The 27,155-nt window shown below is 34.8% G+C and overlaps 1 protein-coding gene across 8 annotated transcripts in view; it reads right to left on the bottom strand.

Annotated features, from left to right (window-relative positions):
* The window catches only part of FER (FER tyrosine kinase), a 463,302-nt gene that overhangs the window by 296,518 nt on the left and 139,629 nt on the right, over positions 1-27,155 (bottom strand). For 7 of the 8 annotated variants that reach the window (XM_079916621.1, XM_079916626.1, XM_079916628.1 and 4 more), the window contains 2 exons: positions 24,011-24,133; positions 10,969-11,158 (listed from right to left, as the gene is read on the bottom strand). In XM_079916621.1, the coding sequence (XP_079772747.1) occupies positions 10,969-11,158; positions 24,011-24,133 (313 nt within the window). Of the gene's footprint in view, positions 1-10,684; positions 10,855-10,968; positions 11,159-24,010; positions 24,134-27,155 lie in introns of all 8 variants that reach the window. The other variant, XR_013827559.1, reaches the window with a different exon arrangement.

Below are 27,155 nucleotides of genomic sequence, written 5' to 3'. Positions count from 1 at the left end.
GAGAGGAGAGGGAAAAGAACGGGGACAAAAACCAAATGCGTACTAAGCACCTTCCTATGTCTGGGCTCTATAATGTGCCTTTGCATTTGCATCACTCATTTAGTCCTAATAACAATCCTCTGAGGTGCATATTACTAACCACATTTTACAGATGAAGAAACTGAGGTTTAGGGGGGTAAAAATTTACTTAAAGGTAATGAAACGCATGACAATTTGACTCAAGTTTCCACATTTTCTCCACCCTGCCCTGCTGATAAAAAGAGAGCCTTTAAATAATACTGAGAGAAGGAAATCAATGAGGTATAAAGAAAAACTGGTTTCAACTGACAGAATGAATAAATAATGGTATGGCATAAATTGACAACAAAGAGAGTTATTTTTAAAAGGCAATATAAGTATTAAAAACTGTTAATTGAATTTTCCATAATTGCAAACTTAAAAGAAAAATGTTATTTTAGGAATGAATAATTATAAAATATAATGCCATTTAGGATTTTTTTTTTTACTCTAAAAGAAAACTGTCAAAAAATGTGATTATGAGTTATATTTTTATAAAAATTGCTTTGTGCAAAATTTTAAACACAAATTTTAATAGTGTAGTAGAAGAAAAAAATGAGCTTACAGTAAACTAATAACACTAAAAAATTTCTTTAAAAAATTAGCTGGTCAATCCTATTGATGCCAGCAATATATAAGTAAAATTAATTACATGATACTTTGCTTAAAAAATACTTTGTAATCTATTATGGCTAAAGAACACAATACAGTAGGCCCTCCACATCTGCAGGTTCTACATCCACAGATCCAACCAACCATGGATCTGAAATATTTGGAAAAAAAAAATTCCAGAAAGCTCCAAAAAGTAAAACTTGAATTTGCCCTGTGCAGGCAACTATTTACATAGCATTTACATTGTATTTACAACTATTTACGTACCATTTACATTGTATTAGGTATTACAGGTAATCTACAGATGATTTAAAGTATCATCATGTGTGTAGGTAATATGCAAATAGCATACCATTTTACTGCAGGGGCTCCTGGAACCGATCCCCCTTGGATACCCAAGAAAGTCTGTACTTCAAATACAGAGTAGATCCCAAACACGCTTATCTATCATCTAAAAATTAACAGGATACATTTTTAAAAGAAAATACTCATGCTTAATGAAAAATAATATCAAGACTAAGGAATAAAAACTAGCAGAAAATAAGCGCTTACATTAAATCATCATTTCTGTGATAATTATCATCTACATAAAAGACAATGGTAGTTTACTAAGTTGCAGGCACTGTTCTACACGCTTTAAATGTATAAACTTAACTATTCCTTACAACAAATCCAAGGGTAAGTAAAACTGTAATTCCTGATTTACACATTGGGAAATGAGGGCAGGAAAAGTCCTGAAACTTGCCTAACGCCTCCTAAGTGGTAGAGCATGGATACAAATCCAAGCAGTCTGGCTCTGCAGCTGGAGCTCTCTCTAGAGTGACAATTCTATTGCAATAACTCATTAGTCATTATCTCTGTTACTACTGGAGACTTTGTCACTCTGTTAGACTACCACTGCCACAATTATTTATAAAATGAGAAATATCTGATAGAAGCTAACATCAACATTTAACCCATTTTTTAAAAAAACTGAATGGTATCAATTATAACCTATAAATAGATATTTTGAAATTCTGTACCTATTCGGTCCCTCTGTAAACATCAGCTGAGTGTATGTCTACGTACTGCTAGGCACCTAAATTTTTTTCTAATGTTTTAATATATGGATATATACAAGTCAAAATGCAGCCAACTTTCAAATTAATTGTTAAATCAATTACTTTTGCTCCATCTACCACCACCAAACCTATGGTAGGTTCTAAATCTATTTTATCTTTGACCCACCCTTCCCACAAAACCCCGGTACAAAATATTCATGTAATAAGTAATGATTAAACACTTGTTTAATCCCAAATGACTGAATAATTAATTAATCTTTTAATTTGCATTAATCATAGCAATACTTAATTCTTGCCTAACTTTACTTTGTTCATTTATTATATCCTTTTAGAGCTAGCTAACCCCTGGCTAGTTAATTAGTGCTAAGATATTAAGAAATCCATAATTAAAAAGACAAATTAGGAATATATATAAGTATACATATATATACATGAAAATGAAAGGTAGCTTTTTCATTTGGTTTATAGTATATTACATGTATATATGTGTGCGTGTGTTTGTGTATAAAAATGAGAAAGTTACATTTCATTTACCATATACTTGATTTGGCTTATTTACTCACTGAATATGCATATAAATATGAACAGAGATAGTTAAAATAGAAGTTAAAAACAGCTTGAAATTTTGTTTTCTTTCCCCCTGATACTTAAGATACAGTGGTCTGATGCAAAAATGTCTCTGGCATTATCCATTAACCAGTCTGTGATGTGAAATGACTTCATTTGTATGAACCAAAGAAAAATGAACATTTAAAGGAATCTTTTTTAATTGAATATAATTGACATATAACATTATATTAGTTTCAGATGCATAATATCATGATTTGATATTTGTATATACTGAGAAATGATTTCCACAACATGTCTAGTTAACACTCATCACCACACATAGTTATAAAAATTCTTTTCTTCTGATGAGAACTTTTAAGATCTACTCTCTTAGCAACTTTCAAATATATAATACAGTATTATTAACTATTGTCACCATGCTGTATATTACATCCCCCTCATTTTATTTTATAACTGGAAGTTTGTACCTTTTGACCACCTTCACCCACTCCCCATCCCTACTTCTGGCAATGAAACACAGTCTGTTCTCTGTAACTATGAGTTGTTTTATGTTTTGTTTTGTTTAAGATTCTACATATAAGTGAGGTCATACAGTAATTGTCTTTCTCTGTCTGACTTATTTCACTTAGCAAAATGCCCTCAGGGCCCATTCATGTTGCCACAAATGGCAAGATTTCATGTGTGTGTGTGTGTGTGTGTGTGTGTATGTGTGTGTGTGTGTGTACACATATATATGAGATATATATATATATATATCTCACATCTTTATCCATTCATCTATTGAGGGACACTTAGATTGTTTCCATATCTTGGCTATTGTAAATAATGCTGCTAGGAGTATGGGGGTGCAGATATCTTTTCGAGTTAGTGTTTTCATTTCCTTTGGATAAATAAACAGAAGTGGAATTGCTGGATTGTATGGTAGTTCTATTTTCAATTCTTTGAGGAACCTCCATACTGTTCTCCATAGTGGCTGCACCAATTTACATTCCGACCAACAGTGCAAGAGGGTTCCCTTTTGTCCACATCCTCGCCAATACTTGTTATTTGTTGTCTTTTTGATAATGGCCAGTCTGACCAGTGTAAGGTGATATTTCATTGTGGTTTTGATTGGCATTGCCTTGATGATTAGCAATGTTAAGGAATCTTGACCTGAATTATTTAGAAAAATCAACAAGTTTTTTATAATGTAATCATTATCACCTCCTAACTTTGTTTTATAAATTAGAAATTTATGCATCAAATAAACATAAAGCATATACCTCTAAATACACTTTAAGTATCAGATCTACAGGAGAATTTATTAATTTAATGGTCTAGAAAGCCACTGAAAGTTCAGCATGATAAAATTCTTGCCACAGGAAAGCTGGAAGCAAGAATTTATTAATCTATAAAACTGAAATATTAATGTCGATATTAATGTAGTAATTAATATCCATAACTGACATTGTTCTCAGGTTAAGAAACCTTTAAATTACTTTGACAGTAACATCTAAACCTATATAAACTGCATAAAACCTTCCAAAATGTATCTTACATATAATCTCTATTTATACACATAGTAAAATTATAGGATTTCACCAGCTATCTTTATAATAACAAACAATTGTAAACCATGTAAATATGTCACTTCTTTGCTCAGAGTCTTATTTCTCTAAGAGGTAGCATCAAAGTCCTTACAATGGTCTGCGTGACTATGCGATCTAAATGCCCACTACTTCTCTGACCCCATCTCCTACTACTCTGGCTCACTCTGTTCCAGCCACACTGGCTTCCTTGTTGTTCCAACACAAGAACCAAACTCCTGCATCAGTGCCTCTCAACTGCTTTTCCCACTGCTTGGAATATTCTCACCCCAGGCAATCTCATCATTTGCTCCCTTAGGTCTTTCAGAGCTCTGTATAAATCACTTTATCAGTAAGCCTTATTTGACCACCATATATATGAAAACCCCTCCCAGCACCCTTTTTCTCCCTGCTTGTTTTATTTTTCTCCAAAGAACTTACCACCACCTGACATATATATGTATGTAGGGTGTGTGTGTGTGTGTGTGTGTGTGTGTGTGTGTGTGTGTGTGTGTGTGTGTGTGTGTGTGTGTGATTGTTTATTGTCTGTCTCCTCCAATTAGAGTGAAAGGTCCATGAGGACAAAAAAAAAATGTTTATTTTGTTCACTACTGTATCCCCGGAACTTAAAATGACACCTGACATTCCATAAATATTTGTTTGTTGAACAAATAAATGAAAAAAAAAGAAGTAACTGTATACTCACTGTTACAAAGTGATACTTAAAATATATTAAGTAAAAAGTAAGGTACAGAACAGTATTGTATGTTTTACCATTTGTGTCAAAAGAGCAGGAAGCATATAATATAAATTTATGTTTATATTTGCATACAATGCTTCTGGAAGGTTACCTCTGAGGTAGGGAACTAGGGACTAAGGAAAAGACACTTAGGCACCTGTGCACGTATATGTACTACGTATTCAGAGAAATTATTTAAGGTTTTGCCTTCATAAATAAGAAATACTACAAAAGATAATCCTACAGAAAAATCTACAATTCATACTTAAGAACTCAGTAAGTATCTACAAATTAATTTACATGTGAACTAAGGTACACTATTAGAAAAAAGTAAAATAGAATCTTTTTGTAACAGTATTTCTTAATATATAAAATACTTAACATAATCTCACTTCAGTGTCACAGAAATCCTGTCAGGCAAGGTGGGTACACATTCATTTCCTCCCTTTATGGAAAAGAAAACTCAGAAAGGTTAAGTAACCTGACAATAATTATACAGCAGAGACAAAGCTCAATTCAGGTCTCCTGATTCTTAGTCTGGTACTTTTCTCAGTGTATTTGATAGTAAGGCTTGTAATTAACATTTATCTTATGTATTTAAAAAAAGAAAATATACCTGATGATGAAAACAGATAAAGCTTCAATGATGCTGTCAATACATCTCAATTGATATCATTCCAATTTAGTGACTAACTACAAAATTGAAAATATATTGAACATTATGGTAAAATGAATTACTATTGAATCATAATACAGACAATATTTAGTCAACAAACCAGATATTTTGTTGGTTGAAAATGTAACAAAACAGGATTTTATTGATAGTGCTGTTCAATTAAGCAGAACTCAATAAAATATGCAGAGAAGATAAATATAAGTTGTGTATTAGTCTAGTAAAAGGGCTTAAAAATGTGCAATTTCAGAAACATCAAAGTAAAGGCAATTATCTTATAGGATAGCTAAACATTTAAAAAGTAGGAACTCATTCCATGGTGCCAGATATATTTGATATATAACAGATTCTTTCAACAAAAATTCTTATATTTGGCTTAAAGCACATGCTGTTAAAAGGAAAATAACTAGATTACTCTGGAGTAAAAAGGAAGTTCAATTCCTCAATTCAACAGACACTGGTTGAAAACTTATGTTCTTACAACTGGATAGCTAAAAACAAATGTGATATTTTTGAATAAATTAAGAGAGAGAGAGAGAGAGAGAGTAAAGTCAGACAATGCTTAGTCAGGGACTAGAAAATCTTGGTATTTCCATCATTATCCAGATAGGGCAGCCAACAAGGAGTTTAGCCTTCTAATTTGCCCCAGAAGGCAGATTCTTCTGCCTGCAGAGCTAGAAGTGAAGAATAAAATAAAATAATCCTTGGGTCTATAGTCCATGTAAACAACTCAAATGTCTTCAGCATTAACAGCACATTTAAGTGTCAATAACTCAAATGGATAAGAAAGGATCTGTCTTCTAATTCATCATTTCCCAAAGTACAGTTTCCATTGCGCAGTGGTCCCTTCAGGACACTCTTTGAAAAGGGATTGGAACAGTATTTCCAGAGATGCTGCATTCCGTGCTATAGTTCTCCTCTTGGGAATTTGATTAAAAAGTTTAGAAAATTCCTGCAGTCAATACAACTGTTTCTTCTGCCTTAACCGGGTATGTCCGAAATTCTAGAACTCATTTCTCCTTGGAACATTTTTCGAGGACACCAAATTCTCTTGATTTTCTACTACCTCACTGGTCATTCCTTCTTAATCTCTTCCTGATTCCTCCTTGTCTAGACCTAACTTGCAGTGACCCAGAGTTCAGTCCTTGTTTCTCTGTTCTTCTCTATCCTCTCTCACTTGGTGACATTCTATAGTCAAATAATTTTAAATACCATTTGATGTCTACAACTCTCAAATTTATATCTCCAGTCCAAATCATCCTCTGGAACTACCAAATTTCTACACTGATGGGGTTTCTTTCTTTTCTTTTCTTTTCTTTTCTTTCCTTTCTTTCTGTCTTTCTTTCTTTCTTTCTTTTCTTTCTTTCTTTCCTTCCTTCCTTCCTTTCTTTCCTTCCTTCCTTTCTTTCTTTCCTTCCTTCCTTCTCTTTCCTTCTTTCTTTCCTTTCTTTCTTTCTCTCTTTTCTTTCTTTTTCTCTTTTCTTTTTCTTTGTTTTCTTTCCTTCCTTCCTTCCTTCCTTTTCTTTTCTTTATTTCTTTCTTTCTTTTTCTCTCTTTTCTTTCTTTTTCTTTCTTTCTTTCCTTCCTTCCTTTCTTTCCTTTCTCCCTTCTTTCCTTCCTTCCTTCCTTCCCTCCCTCCCTCCCTCGCTCTCTTTCTTTCTTTTTTGGAAAAACAAGCTGAAATCTTGCTCTTCCTCATCAAAGCTGCTCTACGTGTACTCTTTCCATGCACTTGAAACAAATTCTATTCCTCTAGTGCTCCCGCGCAAAACCTTAAAGTTGTCCTTGACTCCTCTCTCTCATACCCCACATTTAATCCACAGGAAATCTCAAGGGCTCAACCTTCAAAACATATCCATAAGCTAAACACTTCCTGTTAGTTCCTGTGATACCATACTTGCTCAAATCGTCATCTTCTATCACCTGGGTTGCTGTAACAACCTAAATCTTCCATTCTTATTAACCTTAAGCATATTATCAACACAGTGATCCATTTAATTCAAAAGTCAGAGCATGTCAATCTTCTGGTATAACCTCCCAACCCAATGGCTCCCCATTTCATTCAGAGAAAAGCCATAACCCTTAATTATGTTCCACAGGTCCTGAGATCTGTTCTCCATTACTTCTCTAATCTCATTCCCTATACTCTCACCTTCCCCTCTACTCAGAGCTCCTTACTGTACCTTAGACAGTCCAGACCTGCTCCTGCCTTATAGTTTTTGCAATAAATACACCCTCTGACTAGAATGCTCTTTCCCCAGAAATTAAGTGGTTTACTAGCTCCCCAGTTCAAGATTTTGTTCAAACGTCACTTTCTCGTGTAAAAATTGATCAGTAGATGCCTTTGAATGGTAAGTAGAACTATGAGATATTTTATTTTATTTACTATTATTTTATGCAGTAGGAATATATTATATTTATTTAATAACATTTATTATTTTGTAGTTATTAAAGCCACATATGCTGTTTTTCAAAATCTTGGAAATTAGGAAAAATGATAAAGAAAAAAACTCCTACCACGCAGAGATTTTGTGATGACTATTAACCTATTATTTCATTTTTTTCATTAAAAAGAACATTGTTTATATAAAAAATGTCACTTTCTCGATGATGCTTATCTTTATTTGCATTTAAAATTGTATCCCAACCTGTGACCCTCTAGACCCCCAATCCCCTATCCTGCTTTGTTTTTACGCCTCGACCTTTAGCACCTTCCAATATAATACATAATTTACTTATTTATTAACTGCCATTCACCACAGAATGTAACCTCTAAGAGAGATTCTTCATTAGTTTTATTCACTGATATATTACAAGCATCTAGAAATATCCTCAGCACATAGTAGGTGCTCAATAAATATTGCTTGAATGGATAAATGAAACATACTTATCCACAGATAATAGAGAATTACTGTGCAATACTTAATATTTATCAATATTATTTTCTCCTTGGTATTTTGGCCAAAATTAGACTTAGGTGAAAAAAGACAACACTAGAAGGATGACTTTTCCTGACAAAGATGTTTACATTACCTGTCTCCACAGATTATTAGATTTCTGTAAATTAATAGATGGGCCTTAATTCTCATCGAATTATAAAGTCAAAATAAACATCAATACATCTAAGAGCCTGACTACAATTCTAACCCTGACATCTGAATCACCTTGGAATTTTTATAAGAATATACAATCCATGGCCCATCTCAGCAGTACAGTTCCTTAAGGGCACTCTTCCACAGAAGCATTCACCACCAAAGAGTCTGAGTTTTGGTTAACACTGCCATTAATTAGGATCATGTAAAATAGTTAATACTTACTCTTAAATAATATTTAGGCCAAGTTTTTACTATTTTCCATGATATTATGCTTTAATTTTTAGTTCTTCCAATTCTTCCAATATTCAACTAAATTTCCCTTGTTGAAACACCATTTATAAGGATGGAATTTATAGAGAGGAAAAAGCAATGGAACTGCTTACATTAATTTCAAGCTTTTTGGGTAATGTTATTCATAAAACAATGCTTAAACAGTCATTTGGTGAAAAAATCATTTATACTTTTAATATTTTGATTGTTTTTGAATAAAATGAAAAGTTATATTCTAATTATTACTGAAAGATAGAATTATGCAAAAATTTCACTGATATACGTGGGAGTATTATTTAGTTTTAAGAACTATGAATTGCAAATATTTCTACTTGTTTTATAAAACATACTGAAAAACTCATTAGTTGCCATCAATCTGAGGAATGTCCTGTTTGATTTATAAAATGTTACTTTATTACTTTAAACTACATATAGCGTTCCTTTGTAAATTCCTTAAAGACTTACTAAAGTCATTGCTTCAGTGAATAGATAAGATGTATAGAAACAAATAGCATTTCAACTATTTAAAATAAACTGGATAAATGCAATACGTGACATCACTTTCTAAAAATTTATAAGGTATTATCATTTAATAAATGGGTATAAGAGAAAGTTTGAAAGTACCAGAAAGCAGTTTAGCCTCTTAAACTGTATTATACATTCTCTCTAAAACATTATTTATTCATTTACTGAAAAAGTTTTTCTTCAATGATTATGAAAGATAAAACTCCAAATGATTACAAGTTCTTAATGAAATAAGAATTAATGAACTGTTATATTTTAAATTCCAAAGTCTAGTTTTTAGCTGCTGTTATCAAATGGGGATATGCTATCATTTAGTGACTTGAAAAACTATCTTTTATTCTATAATAATAATGCCAACATGAGTCATCTGCATACATAATTACTTAAAATAAATTAGGTAGCCCGTTTTAACCTATCTGCCACTAAAAAAGGCTATGAAGTAACCAATTCCACACCCACATGGGGACAAGGAAATACTATAAACCACACTTAGAGAGCAAAAGATTTACTAACTAAGGTTTCAAAGCCAAGCAAAAGAATAAAACTTCAGAAGTTCCTCTGAAAAAAATGCATGTTAGTTATCAAAACTCAAGAAGCAAGAAAATTACTCCAGTAGGGTCCCTGGTCTACATGGTAAGATCTTTATTGTCTGGTAGGACAGTAAAGGACAGCAAAGAATTATAATCCATAATTCACAATGTAATGTATAGGTCACTATGGCTCAATTAATAAAAAATAGTAATAACCACAATAATTTAAACACTTCCTATTCATATCCAGATTTATCTAGAATTGGACATTTCAAATGCAGTCTTTTTTTCCTATGGAGACATTCGAATCCATTTAACAATCTAATTGTACTATTTAGAATCACATAAACTAAAAATTACTAAAATATCACCTATAGCATAATTAACTATAATATAATAGTTCTATTTACGGACTGCATACAGTTAACCCACAGAAAAATCAAGGATACAGCTCAGGCTTTTTCAACCTTGGCACTATTAATATTTCGGTTTGAGTAAGTTTTTGTTGTGAGTAAGAAGGGATGGGCTGTAACGTGCACTGTATGGTATTTAGTAGCATCACTGGCCTCTACCCACGAGATAGCAATAGCATCCACCAGCTGTGAAAACCAAACATGTCTGGAGACATGGCCAAATGACCCCTGGGGGGCAAAACTGCCCCCTGATAGAAACCACCAACATAAGATAAAGGAAGGAAGAAAAGAAGGGGAAGAGAGAGAGAAAGTAATTAAACTAGGCATTCTTAAACAGTTAATAAATCTGTATAAAATAAAGCTGCATTTCTAGTTGCTAGATTTAAGTGTGTTTATTGTAGTTTAAGGCTATTTATAAGAAAAAATCATCTTTAAAAAAATCAGTGTTTTGTATTGTGAAAACAATAAACACATCATCAATCTCAGATAAATTCTACTGTTCTTATATAAGAAAAAAAATTAATAAGTATCTTTCTCCTTATTTCTTATTTCTATCTTAAGAATAACACCCTACCTTCCTGCTGTCTCCCAGGAATAAAAACAACTGCAGTCTTTGTTTTCAGTTTTGAAGGCAAGAGAAGAGCTTTTTCCTTTGACTCTACAGGTGGTTCCTGAAAGTGCTCTCCAGGTGACCTGAGGTGACTGACAAGTCTATTTTGCATTTACAAACAAGTTTAATAGGACCTGCATATTAACAAGAGTAATAATTTGTTACAGCAACCAGAATTACTTTTTGTATTCACTTATTACCTATATACTACTCTTTCAACTTTCTCATTTGATTACTCTTTGGCTTACCATAGATGTAACTGATCGCGCATCTTCTTCATAATTTACTACTGGAGGTGGCTCTTTCCCATCATTTTCTTGTACTTTTTGCTCTAGCAATTCTTTCTGTGCTGTAAACTTTGCCTCAGTGCATCTCAGCTGCTGGACTGACTGTTTTAGCTCTTCAAGTGTCTGTTTTTGGCTTAGCAGAAGTACAATACTAAAAGAGAACAGATTAATATAAATTATTTCAACTTCTTTAAGAAATAAAGGCTTTAAAGGAAACTATATATATGTATATTTTGCTCCTATTTTCTTTCATTTTCCTCTTTATAAGAGTCATACAGAATCATAAGAATTATGAAACTAAACAGATTTTGAGTCATCACAGTAGTTACTAAATGTTAGCATTAACAAAATGGAAGGAAATGTTTAGAAGCAAAAACCAAATTCAAGATGCTTTCAAATGTATTACAATATATAGCATTCATTTTATTTTACAGTTAAAACATCTACCTCACAAAGTACAGACACTTAGGTCCAGAAGTGTAGAGCCTAAACTGAATTGATATGACTGAAGGAGAATCTTACTTTATTTCAAATCTTAAATGGAACATAGATAAGTCAGATCTGTGCCTAGAGTAAAATAAACCAACTCAAGGTGACAGCCTGGAACCAAGCTGTGTGCATATTGTGAGGGGTGTGTTTTTAGAGCTGGGGAAAGATGTTCTGATAAGGACAAAGGGAATGAGTGTAAGTCCCCAAATCTTCCCCATAACATCATTATAAAGACAGTAGACTTCCCCATTCCTCCTTTAGAGAACTACACAGGCCACATGTTACCTTATAGTGATCTTTTAGCCCTTGGAGGCTGTCCTTAATAGGAATTTCAAATTAATTCACCCATATTAAAGCCACAAGAAAACAGGCAGTGCCGGTGAGGAATATCTCTGGGAATGCTATCATACTTCGTGTATTAATACCTCTTTTTTTTAACATCTTTAATGGAGTATAATTGCTTTACAATGGTGTGTTAGTTTCTGCTTTATAACAAAGTAAATCAGCTATACATATACATATATCCCCATATCCCTCTCTCTTGCGTCTCCCTCCCACCCTCCCTATCCCATTCCCTCTAGGTGGTCACAAAGTACCGAGCTGATCTCCCTGTGCTATACAGGTGCTTCCCACTAGCTATCTGTTTTATATTTGGTAGTGTATATATGTCCATGCCACTCTCTCACTTCGTCCCAGCTTACACTTCCCCCTCCCAGTGTCCTCAAGTCCATTCTCTATATCTATGTCTTTATTCCTGTCCTCCCCTAGGTTCTTCAGAACCATTTTTTCTTTTTTAAGATTCCAGATATATGTGTTAGCATATGGTATTTGTTTTTCTCTTTCTGACTTACTTCACTCTGTATGACAGACTCTACGTCCATCCACCTCACTACAAATAACTCAATTTCTTTTCTTTTTATGGCAGAGTAATATTCCATTGTATGTATGTGCCACATCTTCTTTATCCATTCATCTGTTGATGGACACTTAGGTTGCTTCCATGTCCTGGCTACTGTAAATAGAGCTGCAATGAATATTGTGGTACATGACTCTTTTTGAATTATGGTTTTCTCAGGGTATATGCCCAGTAGTGGATTGCTGTGTCATATAGTAGTTCTATTTTTAGTTTTTTAAGGAATCTCCATGCTGTTCTCCATAGTGGCTGTATCAATTTACATTCCCACCAACAGTGCAAGAGTGTTCCCTTTTCTCCACACCCTCTCCAGCACTTATTGTTTGTAGATTTTTTGATAATGGCCTTTCTGGCTGGTGTGAGGTGATGCCTCATTGTAGTTTTGATTTGCATTTCTCTGATGATTAGTGATGTTGAGCATCCTTTCATGTGTTGTTGGCAGTCTGTATCTCTTCTTTGGAGAAATGTCTATTTAGGTCTTCTGCCCATATTTGGATTGGGTTGTTTGCTTTTTTGATATTGAGGTGCATGAGCTGCTTGTAAATTTTGGAGATTAATCCTTTGTCAGTTGCTTCATTTGCAAATATTTTCTCCCATTCTGAGGGTTGTCTTTTCGTCTTGTTTATGGTTTCCTTTGCTGTGCAAAAGCTTTTAAGTTTCATTGGGTCCCATTTGTTTATTATTGTTTTTATCTCCATTTCTCTAGGAGGTGGGTCAAAAAGGATCTTGCTGTGATTTATGTCATAGAGTGTTCTGCCTATGTTTTCCTCTAAGAGTTTGATAGTGTCTGGCCTTGCGTTTAGGTGTTTAATCCATTTTGAGTTTATTTTTGTGTATGGTGTTAGGGAGTGTTCTAATTTAATTCTTTTACATGTAGCTCTCCAGTTTTCCCAGCACAACTTATTGAAGAGGCTGTCTTTTCTCCATTGTATATTCTTGCCTCCTTTATCAAAGATAAGGTGACCATATGTGCGTGGGTTTATCTCTGGGCTTTCTATCCTGTTCCATTGCTCTATAATTCTGTTTTTGTGTCAGTACCATACTGTCTTGATTACTCTAGCTTTGTAGTAGAGTCTGAAGTCAGGGAGCCTGCTTCCTCCAGCTCCATTTTTCTCTCTCAAGATTGCTTTGGCTATTCAGGGTCTCTTGTGTTTCCATACAAATTGGGCAATTTTTTGTTCTAGTTCTGTGAAAAATGCCATTGGTGCTTTGATAGGGATTGAATTGAATCTGTAGATTGCTTTGGGTAGTAGAGTCATTTTCACAATATTGATTCTTGCATCCAAGAACATGGTATATCTCTCCATCTGTTTGTACCATCTTTAATTTCCTTCATCAGTGTCTTATAGTTTTCTGCATACAGGTCTTTTGTCTCCTTAGGTACGTTTATTCCTAGGTATTTTATTCTTTTTGTTGCAATGGTAAATGGGAGTGTTTCCTTAATTTCTCTTTCAGATTTTTCATCATTAGTGTATAGGAAGGCAAGAGATTTCTTTGCATTAATTTGGTATCCTGCTACATTACCAAATTAATTAATTAGCTGTAGTAGTTTTCTGGTACCATCTTTAGGATTCTCTATGTATAGTATCATGTCATCTGCAAACAATGAAAGCTTTACTTCTTTTCCAATTTGTATTCCTGCTATTTATTTTTCTTCTCTGATCGCTGTGGCTAAAACTTCCAAAACTATGTTGAATAACAGTGGTGAGAGTGGACAACCTTGTCTTGTTCCTGATCTTAGAGGAAATGGTTTCAGTTTTTCACCACTGAGAACGATGTTGGCTGTGTTAAAAACCCTCCAGAAAGTAGGCGTAGAGGGAACTTACCTCAACATAATAAAGTGTATTAATATCTTAATGAACTGTGCCATGCACTACTGAAAGTAAGTTACTAATACATAAAAGACAATTGGGAAAGACAGTCTCTTCAGGAAGTGGTCCTGGAAAGTTGGACAGCCGCATGTAAATCAACGTTAGAACACACCCTCTCACCATACACAAAAATAGACTCAAAATGGCTTAAAGACTTAAATGTAAGACAAGACACCATAAAACACCTAGAAGAGATCATAGGCAAAACATTCTCTGACATAAATCGTACCAATGATTTCTTATGTTAGTCTCCCAAGGCAACAGAAATAAAAACAAAAATAAACAAAGGAGACTTAATCAAACTTACAAGCTTTTGCACAGCAAAGGAAACCATAAAACAAAAAGACAACCTACAGAACAGGAGAAAATATTTGCAAACAATGCAACCTACAAGGGCTGAATTTCCAAAATATATAAGCAGCTCATACAACTCAACAACAAAAAAAACAAACAACCCAATTCAAAAATGGGCAGAAGACCTAAATACACATTTCTCAAAAGAAAAAATACAGATGGTCAATAGGCACATGAAAAGATGCTCAACATTGCTAATTATCAGAGAAATGCAAATCAAAACTACAGTGAGGTACCACCTCACACTGGTCAGAACAGCCATCATTAAAAAGTCTACAGGGCTTCCCTAGCGGCACAGTGGTTGAGAATCCACCTGCCGATGCACGGGACGCGGGTTCATGCCCCGGTCCAGGAGGATCCCACATGCTGCGGAGTGGCTGGGCCCGCTGAGCCTGCATGTCCGGAGCCTGTGCTCTGCAACAGGAGAGGCCACAACAGTGAGGCCTGCGTACCACAAAAAAAAGTCTACAAACAACAAATGCTGGAGAGGGCATGGAGAAAAGGGAACCCTCCTACACTGTTGGTGGGAATGTAAGCTGGTACAGATACTGTGGAAAACAGTACAGAGGTTCCTCATAAAATTAAAAATAAAATTACCATGTGATCCAGCAATCCCACTCCTGGGCATATATCCAGACAAAACTGTAATTCAAAAAGATACATGCACCCCTATGTTCATAACAGCACTGTTCACAATAGCCAAGTCATGGAAACAACATAAAGGTCCATCGAAAGATGAATGGATAAATAAGATGTGGTACATAAAAATAATGGAATACTACTCGGCCATAAAAAAAGAATGGAATAATGCCATTTGCAGCAACATGGATGCAACTAGAGATTATCACACTAAGTGAAGTCAGAAAGAGAAATACCATATGATATCACTTATATGTGGAATCTAAAATATGACACAAATGAACCTATCTATGAAACAGAAACAGAATCACAGAAATAGAAAACAGACTGGGGTTGTCCAGGGGGAGGGGGTTTGGGGAGGGATGGAGGGGGAGTTTGGGGTTAGCAGATGTAAGCTTTTATATATAGAATGGGTAAACAACAAGGTCCTACTCTATAGCACAGAGAACTATATTCAATACCCTCTGATAAGCCATAATGGAAAAGAATATTTTTTGAAAAGAATGAATATATATGTATAACTGAATCACTTTGCAGTACAGCAGAAATTAACACAACATTGTAAATCAACTATACTTCAATTTTTAAAAATTGATTTAAAAAAAAAAGAAGGAGATCCATAGACTAGGAGAAAAGATTTACAAAAGACACATCTGATACAGGCCTGTTATCCAAAATATACAAAGATCTCTTAAATGTCAACAACAAGAAAACAAACAAACTATTAAAAAATGGGCCAAAGACCTTAACAGATACCTTACTGAAGAAGATATACAGATGGCAAATAAGCATATGAAAAAATGCTCCACATCATATGCCATCAAAAAAATGCAAATTAAAAGAACAATGAGATAGCATCATACATTTATGAGAATGGCCAAACTCCAGGACATTGACAACACCAAATGCTGGTGAGGATGTGAAGCAACAAGAACTCTCATTCATTACTGGTGGAAATGCAAAATGGTATAGTCACTTTGGAAGACAGTTTGGTAGTTTATTACAAAACTAAACATACTCTTACCATATGATCCAGCAATCATACTCCTTGGTATTTAGCCCAAGGAGTCAAAAACTTATGTCCACATAAAAGCCCACACATGAATGTTTACAACAGCTTTATTCAAAACTGCCACAACTGGGAAGCAACCAATAAGTTCTTCAGCAGATGAATGGATAAACTGTGGTATATCTGGACAATGGAATACTTTTCACTGCTCAAAAGAAACAAGCTACCAGCCCACAAAAAGACATGGAGGAACCTTAAACGTACATTACTAAGTGATAGATGCCAATCTGAAAAGGCTACATAATGTATGATTCTAATTATATGACATTCTGTACAAGGCAAAACTATATGGAGACAGTAAAAAGAAAGCTATATGGAGACAGAAACAAACCAGATATTCTTCACAGGGTGAATGATCAAATTATGGTATATCTATACAGTCATGAGTTGAATTGTGTCCTCTAAAAAGATATGTTCAAATCCTAACCCCAGGAACCTCAGAATGTGGCCGTTTTGGAAACAGGGTTGTTGCAGATGTAATTAGTTAAGATGAGGTCATACTGGAGTGGTTGGGCCCTCAATCCATGACTGATGTCCTTGTAAGAAGAAGAAAATCTGGATACAGAAAAGAGACCACACGGGCAGAACACTATATGAAGATGGAGGCAGAGACTGGAGTGATGCTTCTATAAACCAAGGAATGCCTAGAACTGCTGGCCATCAGCAGAAGCTAGGACAAAGGCATGGAACAGAATCTCCCTTAGAGCCCATAAGAAACCAGCCTGCCAAGACCTTACTTCAGACTTTTGGCCTCCAGGACTGTCATAGAATAAATTTGTATCTTTTTTTAAGCTGCCCAGTTTGTGGTACTTCAAAATGGCAGTCCTAGGAAACTAATACACATGCTATGGAATACTACATAAGAGTAAAAAGGAATGAAAGTACCTGGATGAATCACCAGAGAATTACAATTAATGTAAAAAGACAATCTCAAAAGGTTACATACATTATGATTCCATTTTATATAACATTTTTGGAAAGACAAAATTATAGAAATGGAAAATAGATTACTGGTTGCCCTTAACTGGTGTTAAGGAGGGGGTGGGAGATAGAAGGCAGTGTAGCTATAAAAGTACAAAATGGGGGATCCTTGCAGTGATGAAAATGTTCCAAACCATGCCTGTATCAATGTTAATATCGGATTATGATATTATATTATAGTTTTGCAAGATGCTACTATTAAGGGGAACTGAAAAGGTTTATGGGATCTCTCTGTATTAATTCTTACAACTACATGCCAATCTGTAATTATCTCCATTAAAATTTAATTTAAAAATATGTATCAGTGGTTGTTCCCTGGCGGTCTAGTGGTTAGGGTTTAGTGCTTTCACCCATGCCGTGGCCCAGGTTCGATCACTGGTCGGGGAATTGAGATCCCACAGGCCGCACAGCATGGCCAAAACAAAAAGTTTCACTGCTGCTTCCTGTGGTAACGTGAGGTTTCTATCATCTCATATACCTTGGGTTTCTAAATAATCTGTTTCAGAAATAGGCCTTTTTAAATTCTTCTTCAGGAGTTCTAAATATCTATTATGTCATATCGGCAATCACTTAGACATTCTGAGACACTATCCTAACACCAAGAATTAGGAAATACATAAAAGGGAATATCACTCAGCCATAAAAAAGAATGAAATAATGCCATTTGCAGCAATTTGGATGGACTTAGAGATTATCATACTAAGTGAAGTCAAAGACAAATATCATATAATATCACTTATATCTGGAATCTAAAAAAGTGATACAAATGAACTTATTTACAAAACAGAAATAGACTCACAGACTTAGAAAACAAACTTATGATTACCAAAGGAGAAAGGTAGGGGGGAGGGATAAATTAGGAGTTTGAGATTAACGTATACACACTACTATATATAAAATAGATAATCAACAAGGACCTACTAAATATATTAACATCTTGCTTTTGTTCAATAATTACTTTTTTTTTTTTTTTAAAGTTTTATTTATTTTTTTTTTATTTTTGGCTGTGTTGGGTCTTCGTTTCTGTGCGAGGGCTTTCTCTAGTTGCGGTGAGCAGGGGCCACTCTTCATCGCGGTGCGTGGGCCTTTCACTGTCGCGGCCTCTCTTGTTGTGGGGCACAGGCTCCAGACACGCAGGCTCAGTAGTTGTGGCTCACAGGCCTAGTTGCTCTGCAGCATGTGGGATCTTCCCAGACCAGGGTTCGAACCCTTGTCCCCGGCATTGGCAGGCAGATTCTCAACCACTGCGCCACCAGGGAAGCCCCAATAATTACTTTTTAAACAATACTGTTATATAATCACTATGTAACACACTATAATTATTTTATATGCTTATAACACCATTGAGCAAAAAAGCTATAAATATTTCAAGAAGAAGAAAATTATAATAAATGCATGATTGTATAATACAAGATGCACAAGAAGCTATAAATAAATTTAAAACATTGAAGGGATCAGGACTTATGCAGGTGCTATTTACTCCCTATTTCTGACTACTCTTTCCATGCATTCTTCACTTGGAGGGCACTTTCTGTCCTTCAGGTCTCAGCAAAACTGCCATTTCCTACAAGACCCCTGACCACCTATCTTAAGTGGGTACTCCTCTGTTATTCTTCTATCTGAACTCCTTGTTTCACAGCAATTATCACAATTGTTAATGTCCTGTTTTGTACTGGTCTACTCTACAAAAGTGTAAGCTTCATGAGACATGTGACCATATGTGTCTTAACCTTTCACTGTATTCATAGCACCTAGTGGATATAATCTAAAAATTCTGAGACAAAAATAAAAGGTACCTGAGTTTGCAAACCAGAACAATACTCCAGATGGTTCAAGTATTACCTTCACTACAAGCCAGATGTGAATCTTTGCAAGTCTCTTAAAATTTCTGGCCCTCAGATGTCACATAATTTGAAAGACAAGGAGGTTGAATCAAGTGATCTCTTAAGATTTTGCATGGCTCTAAGAGTTATGATTTTATAATGTACAAAGTATTTTTAAGTACTCGGTGATAATGGTACAGCATAATACAAAACTGAATAATCATTCACTTTCTGTAAATCAAACTAAGCATTAAAACCAATAGTAACATTACCAGCTCTTTATGCCAATGAGTCATAAATGACATTTGCTTGGTATATTTTCCCATAAACTATTTTCTAATACAGTAGTCAAGGATCATAGATCAGGAGAAGATGGATATTATTTCAGTTTGAATAAAAATGCGTTGGAAGTACTGAGCAAAGATATGTATACTAGAGTGACGCTTTGTGTTCTATTAAAATTATACCATTTCAAATGGTTGGTTTTATTCCTTTCACCCACCCTTTTTTTTTTTTTTTTTTTTGCAGTACGCGGGCCTCTCACTGTTGTGGCCTCTCCCGTTGCGGAGCACAGGCTCCGGATGCGCAGGCTCAGCAGCCACGGCTCACGGGCCCAGCCGCTCCGCGGCATGTGGGATCTTCCCGGACCGGGGCACGAACCCGTGTCCCTTGCATCGGCAGGCGGACTCTCAACCACTGCGCCACCAGGGAAGCCCCACCCTATTTTTTAAATAAAATTTTGCAATAGCTGTACTTCAACTGAGACCTGCATCATTTATATAAGCTAAAACTCTGTGTTTCTTAGTGTGAATTTAATGTCACATAAAAAACATTCTTTAAGTTCATTTTTCACTTTATATTATTCAATTATAGGACTCAAAGCTATCAAATGATTTCTCATATCGTTTATTTTTTCACTGTTATTATAAGATGCTTTGGAGAAATTTATGTTAAACCCAAATTTAAAGGTTTTAACATTAGTCCCTCATATGTTATATTTTCATAGGAACACAAATGCTATTTCTATTAAGTAAACATTCACATAATTCCATTAATTTAGAAATAATTTAAGAATGTAAATTATCTAATATAGGATATTTTTAGTATTTGGAAAAAATGTAGTTTTGTTTTATTGTTTTGTTACTTTCATTTTTTATTTATTTATTTATTTTTGGCAGCGTTGGGTCTTCGCTGCTGCATGCGGACTTTCTCTAGTTGCGGCAAGTGGGGGCTACCCTTCACTGCAGTGCACAGGCTTCTCATTGCAGTGGCTTCTCTTGTTGAAGAGCACGGGCTCTAGGTGCGCGGGCTTCAGTAGTTGTGGCACGTGGGCTCAGTAGTTGTGACTCGTGGGCTCTAGAGCGCAGGCTCAGTAGTTGTGGTGCATGGGTTTAGTTGCTCCGCGTCATGTGGGATCTTCCCAGACCAGGAATAGAACCCGTGTCCCATGCATTGGCAGGGGGATTCTTAACCGCTGCGCCACCAGGCAAGTCCCTGTTTTATTACTTTTAACTAACACGGTATATGAAGCTATAAATATCTGCAGAGTAAAAATAAATCTATTTTTGAAACTAGATAAAAATTGCTCTTAATCATATATTTAAATAAATATATGTAGACATATATATTTACATATACACACAAAAAATGGAAATGTTTAAGAAATATTAAGAAAATGAAATGCAAACATTTACCCTAGAATCCCTTTCAGACTATTTGTTTAGCAAAATATCTTAACATATGATTCAAAGACAAACTTCAACCCTACCAATGTCTAAATTAATGAGATTTCAAAATGACTACTTAGTTATATAAATATGCTTAACATTTTCAAGATTATGCCCTGAAGCTAACAATAAAAACTCCATTAATAACAAAGGGGTGACAGAACTTGGGTTAAACAGGACTCATTCCCTGAACTGCTTGACATACTTATCCTGTCTAATTTATTCTCCTAAGAACACTGTTAAAATCGTAAGATCAAGCAATTACTGTGATCAAACAGACAGAAACCTTGGAGTCAGGAACTCATGCATTTTCTATCACTTACTGGGTATGTGATTCTAAGTAAGTTATCTAAGTTCTCTAAGTCTTACAGGTAAAATCCAGGTAATTACACAGGGAGCATAGTGAAGATAACATTCAGTGAATTAACATATATAAAACATCTAGCATAGTATGTGGAACAGAGTACAAACTCAAGAGATATTATTTCCCATATGTCCACCACCCTTTAAGCTTCCTCTCCTCTATGCCCATTCTCATCTTCTGATAAATACAAGTAGGTGGAGGAATGTGGATCACACTGATTATGTAGATGAAGAGAGAATCGAAGATGTGAGTCAAGAGAACATACCAAAAAAATCAAAGAATCTACAACTACCAGGATAAGACAACACTTAAAGATTGCCTCCCCCAGCAACTCAGACATGCTGGTGAGAGGGTCAGCTAACCTACTGTATTTCTTTATATCTGCTAAATTATAAAACAGGAGTCATTTACAATGTGCACATGTACAAAACTGTAAAACGTACAACTGCTTGGTCATCTGAAGAGATTTACTAGCAAATAGAGAAAAACAAAAGATAATTTTTTTAACTTTATACGTGCAATGGTTGATAAATTTTATTTTTATAATCCCAGTAGAATCTTCTGTTGATGCAATACTGAAAATTTCCAGATTTATTAAAGGAATATCCAGAGTAACTCAAATTTCCCTGTTCTCACCTTTAAAAGGTTCATCAATTTCAATATGACATTTAACACCAAGTTGTAATAAAAGCCATAGTATAAGTGGGAGAAGTAGGCTCCTAATATCCTGAGTTATACAACAGGATAGATGGTGTTGCCATTCACTGAAATTTTAAAAAATACTAAGAGTGAACTAGGTTGCGTTGGGTTGGGTTATATTGAGGGGATTTTTTTTTTTTTTTTTTTGCGGTATGCGGGCCTCTCACTGTTGTGGCCTCTCCCGTTGCGGAGCACAGGCTCCAGACGCGCAGGCTCAGCGGCCATGGCTCATGGGCCTAACCGCTCCGCAGCATGTGGGATCTTCCCGGACCAGGGCACGAACCCGTGTCCCCTGCATCGGCAGGCGGACTCTCAACCACTGGGCCACCAGGAAAGCCCTTGAGGGGATTTTTAATTCAGCCTTAGATATGAGAAATTTAGTGTACTTCTGAGGCACCCAAGGAGGCATGTCAAGTAGGCAACTGATTACACGGCCATAGAGTTCAGAGAGGAACTCTGAGCGAGAGTAATATACATGAGTCATCTTCAGGGGATCACCTAGAGATAGAGTACAGAGAGGAAAATGACATAGCCTAGGGCCATGCCTTGGGTAACTCCAAAATATTCTGGCTGAGTGGGGAGGATGAATTTACAATGGAGTGGCCAGAAAGAGAGAAGCAAGATCTGTCACCTTGGTCCCAAAGGCCAAGGGAAATGAAGTCAACAAAGATACTGTGAGGAGGTCAAGTAAGATCATTGCTAAACTTAGCAATATAAAGGTCATTGATGATCTCATAGATATCTACCTATTTCAACAGTGACAGGGCAGAAGCCAGATATCTGTGGGTTAATTACTAAGTGAGACTTGAGGAAATGAGTGCTCATTAGCACTCTTACAACAAGTTTGACTAAGAAAACAGAAAGCAAAGACAGTAATTGAGGGAAAAGATGAAGATTAATGACAGGTTATCTAGGGTGGTAAGAAAGGTAGAGATTATTTTCAGGAGTCAAAACCTAAGAATATTTAAAAAGTGAGCACAGGACACAGTTGAGAAGAAAAGGTGAACATAATATATAAAACAATGTAAAATTTCTGGGAAAGTAAGAGATGATGAGATATAAAAATAGGCACAAGAAATAGACAGGGAAAGGAACAGATCCTCTATGGAAGTAAGGAAAGAGAATGGGTACAAACGTGGTGCATTTAGATATCTAAAATATCTAGAAAATAAGGGACTTGCCACCTAATGATTCTAATTTTTTCTATAATGTAGGAGAGGTCCATCTGCTGACTATGATGGGGTATATAAAAGGATCAGAAATTTGAGAGAAGTAGAAAATATTTGAAAGGTTGTGTAGAAAGTAAGAGCAAGTATAGACCAGACAAATGCTACACATCACAATCCTTGAAAATCTTGACAAATCACACCAATTGGGAAAGTATGATAGCAAGAAATTTATATATTCTAGTCTAGGATTAGAGAAACCATACCAGTAACCCCTGTTAGAGATGCAAACAATGACCAAAGTCAGATTAGAAATTTTAAATTTTAGATCGAAATTTAAACCTTAATATAGTAGAAAACATAATTATTGAAATCAGTAAAAACAAGAGTATAGCAAAACAAGTTATGTCAGAGGATCCATGAAAATATTTACAGATCCAGAAATCAGCAAGAAAAACAACAGTAAGACAAAAACAGCACAGCAAATATCAGAAGGATTTTTATAGGTGAAACAGACTGCTCTTTTTTAGTAAGTTTATTTGCTTCCTTCTAACACAGTAGAAACCAGTTTCTAGATAATACTGGTCTGTCACTTTCTTAACAAGGAATTCACAGTGAATCTGGTAGACTTTGATGAGGGGGAGTAAAGACAGGTTTTAACAGGGTTTTTCAGAAAATAATTCAAACCATTAAAACATTGAGACATATGATCAATACACTATATTGATAAAAACACAAAATCACTCTTCTAGAGTCCAAGAAAGTAATTCAACCATACACAGTTTTATACTTAATATGAAATTTCAGCTTCTAGAAATTACACATCCATAATTCCATGTAACTGAAGTACTTCTGTAAAATTACATCAATTAAACTTTCTTCCTTCAAATTATTTTTGTTTTACTCACTCAGACTTCTTTTCATAGGTCTTAGAAGATTCCTCAATCCTCTTCTCTAACTCCAGGACAGCTTCCTCCTTATTTAAAAGCATCTGCTGTGTCTGTATAAGTTCCTCTGCTAAAGTTTTCAACCTAGAATGAACAGTTTCCTCATTATCAATCAATACATTAATTACACTCACTTTATACATACAAAAAAAAAGGGATTCATATATCTAAGGTTGCAATGTCCAAAACAGTAGTCGCATGTAATTTTACACTACCAAATGTAAAATAGCTAGTGGGAAGCAGCTGCATAGCACAGGGAGATCAGCTAGGTGCTTTGTGACCACCTAGAGGGGTGGGATAGGGAGGATGGGAGGGAGACGCAAGAGGGAGGAGATATGGGGATATATGTGCACGTATAGCTGATTCACTTTATTATAAAGCAGAAACTAACACACCATTGTAAAGCAATTATACTCCAATAAAGATGTTAAAAAAAAAAGTTAATGCATATAAAAATATAAATTTAATTAATTAATTAAGAGTAAAATTTCAGTTCCACAGTTCCATCAGCCACATTTCAAGCACTCAACAGACACATGTGGCTAATGGCTACCCCTTTGGACAGAGAAAAGAACATTTCAATAATCACAGTGAGTACTCTTGGACAGTCTGTTTTAGGGAGTCTTATTCATCAAACAGCAAAAGAGAAAGAGAAACTGAAAATGGAGAAAGAGAAAAGGACTAAAGTAAAAAATACCTGTCATCTCCCAGGAAGAGTGTATAGTGAAAAAAACACGATTTTTGTTTTCAGAATAACATGTATTTATAATCTGGCTTTGCCACTTTTTATCTGAGATCCTGGGCAACTTGCTTAAGCTCATTGGATCTATTTTCTCATTAGTATTTTGGGTACTGTAATACCTGCTTCAGAGCATTGTTTTGAAGATGAAATACACTAATGTATAAACAATGAATGGTACTTAGGAGGCATCTGAGTAAATAACATCTAGTATTATTTGCATATATTATCCCATTTAATTCTCACAACAACGTATGAGATAGATACTGTTATCCTTATTTTAAAGAAAAGAAAGTAAGGCTCAGTCACATGGTAATTTAATATAAACTATTTCTGTTGTCACATATTACAATAGAGGTATTTTTTATTAATATATAGATTTGAGTACAATTAAATACGTAAAATTAATATGTACCCATAGACCAGACAATTTTTGGTCACATAAAATGCATTTGGTCCTGAATAGAAATATTTCTACCACGAAAACACACACAGCTGGAATCTAAAAAATAATACAAATTAACTTATTTACAAAACAGAAACAGACTCACAGACATGGAAAACAAATTTATGGTTATCAAAGGTGAAAGGGAGGGAAGGAATAAATTAGAAGTATGGGATTAACAGATATACACCACTATATATAAAATAGATAAGCAACAAGGATTTACTGTATGGCACAGGAAACTATATTCAATATCCTTTAATAACCTATAATGGAAAAGAATCTGAAAAAGAATATATATATATATATATAACTGAATCACTTTCCTGAACACCTGAAATTAACACAGTATTTTAAATCAACTATAGTTCAACTACAAAAAGGAAAAATAAAATTTCTATAATCATAAAATATACATACACAGCTATCATATCACATTAAAATTTTTATCTTCAGCTTTTTAAAGCGAGACATGAAACCCAAAATATACAAAATATTAAATAACCCAAGTATATGAATATTTGAATTTATTTAAAGTTAAAGAGATGATAAATAAAGTCAAAAGTAAAAGTCAAACTTCGAAGAAATATTTGCATTGGGAATTACAAGCAAAAGCTCATGTAGAAAAACTCTTAGAAAAAAGTCAACCTACTATGAAAATGGACAAAAAACACAACAGGAAGTTCATCAAGAAAAATTCAAATGATCAGTAAGCACACGGAAATATTTACAACCTGAATCACAAAAAAAAAACCCTGCAAATTAAATGAATAGTAAGTTATTTTTCACCTACTAAAATTGACAAGCATGAAAAAGTGATAATATTCAGTATTCTCAATATTGTAGAAAGAAAGAAAAAGGAAGGAAGGAAGATATAGGAAGGATGGAAGGGGTATAGGATTGGAATAGGGGGTGATTTAAGGACAAAAAAGCCTCTCATATTTTACTCTATATTTATCTATATTATTTAAATCTCATAACAAAAGTGAATATGATTTTTAAACTATTAAATAATATGTAATAGAGATAGAAGAGGTAGAAAAACTATGAGACATAATCAGAACAACTCAAAATGTAGGGAAGGAGGGAGAGAGGGAGGGAGGAAGGAAGGAAGACACATACCCTATTGATGTGACAAAACTAGCACAAATTTTTTAGTGGTCAACTTGGAATTGTCTCTCAAACTTCAAATTAGAATATTCTTTGACCATCTAAAAATCTGTCTTACCAGAATACTTTACAAAGTGCACACAATCAGTCCATATGAAGATGTTTGTTATAACACTGTTTATAAAACAAAAAACTAAAAAATATTTAAATGTTCATCAACAGGGGAATAGCTGAATAAATTTTAATCCATTTAAGATACAGAGCATACAGTCACTAAAAAGAATGAGGTGCACACATAAAACATTCTTCCAAGGCAAAGTCTTAAATTAAAAGGCATGATGCTGAAAAATACATATAGCATGGTTCCATTTATATTGAAATAAATGTATGTGTATATGTGCTACTGACTGAATTGTATTCCCTCAAAATTCATATGTTGAAATCCTAACCCTCAAAGTGATGGTATTTGGAGAGAGGGACTTTGGGAGGTAATTAGGGTTAGATGAGTTTGTGAGGGTGGAGCCTTCATGATGGGATTAGTGTCCTTAGACGAGACACCAGAGGGTTCGCTCATGCTGTCTCTCTCTCCAATCCCAGACAAAGAAGAGGTCATGTGAGTACACAAGAAGGCAGCAGTCTACACCCAGGAAAATAATTTCACCAGGAGCCAAACTGGCCAGCACCTTGATCTGGAACTTCTAACATCCAGAACAATGAGAAGTAAATGCTGTTGATTAATCCACCCATTCATGGTATTTTATCATGGCAGCCATAGCAGATTAATACACTATGTATGTATTTATGTGTGGAGA

This window comes from Stenella coeruleoalba (assembly GCF_951394435.1).
Source record: "Stenella coeruleoalba genome assembly, chromosome: 3".
Classification (NCBI taxonomy): domain Eukaryota; kingdom Metazoa; phylum Chordata; class Mammalia; order Artiodactyla; family Delphinidae; genus Stenella; species Stenella coeruleoalba.
The sequence above is the reverse complement of the archived record's forward strand: the minus strand, read 5'-3'. Positions and strand labels throughout refer to the sequence as shown.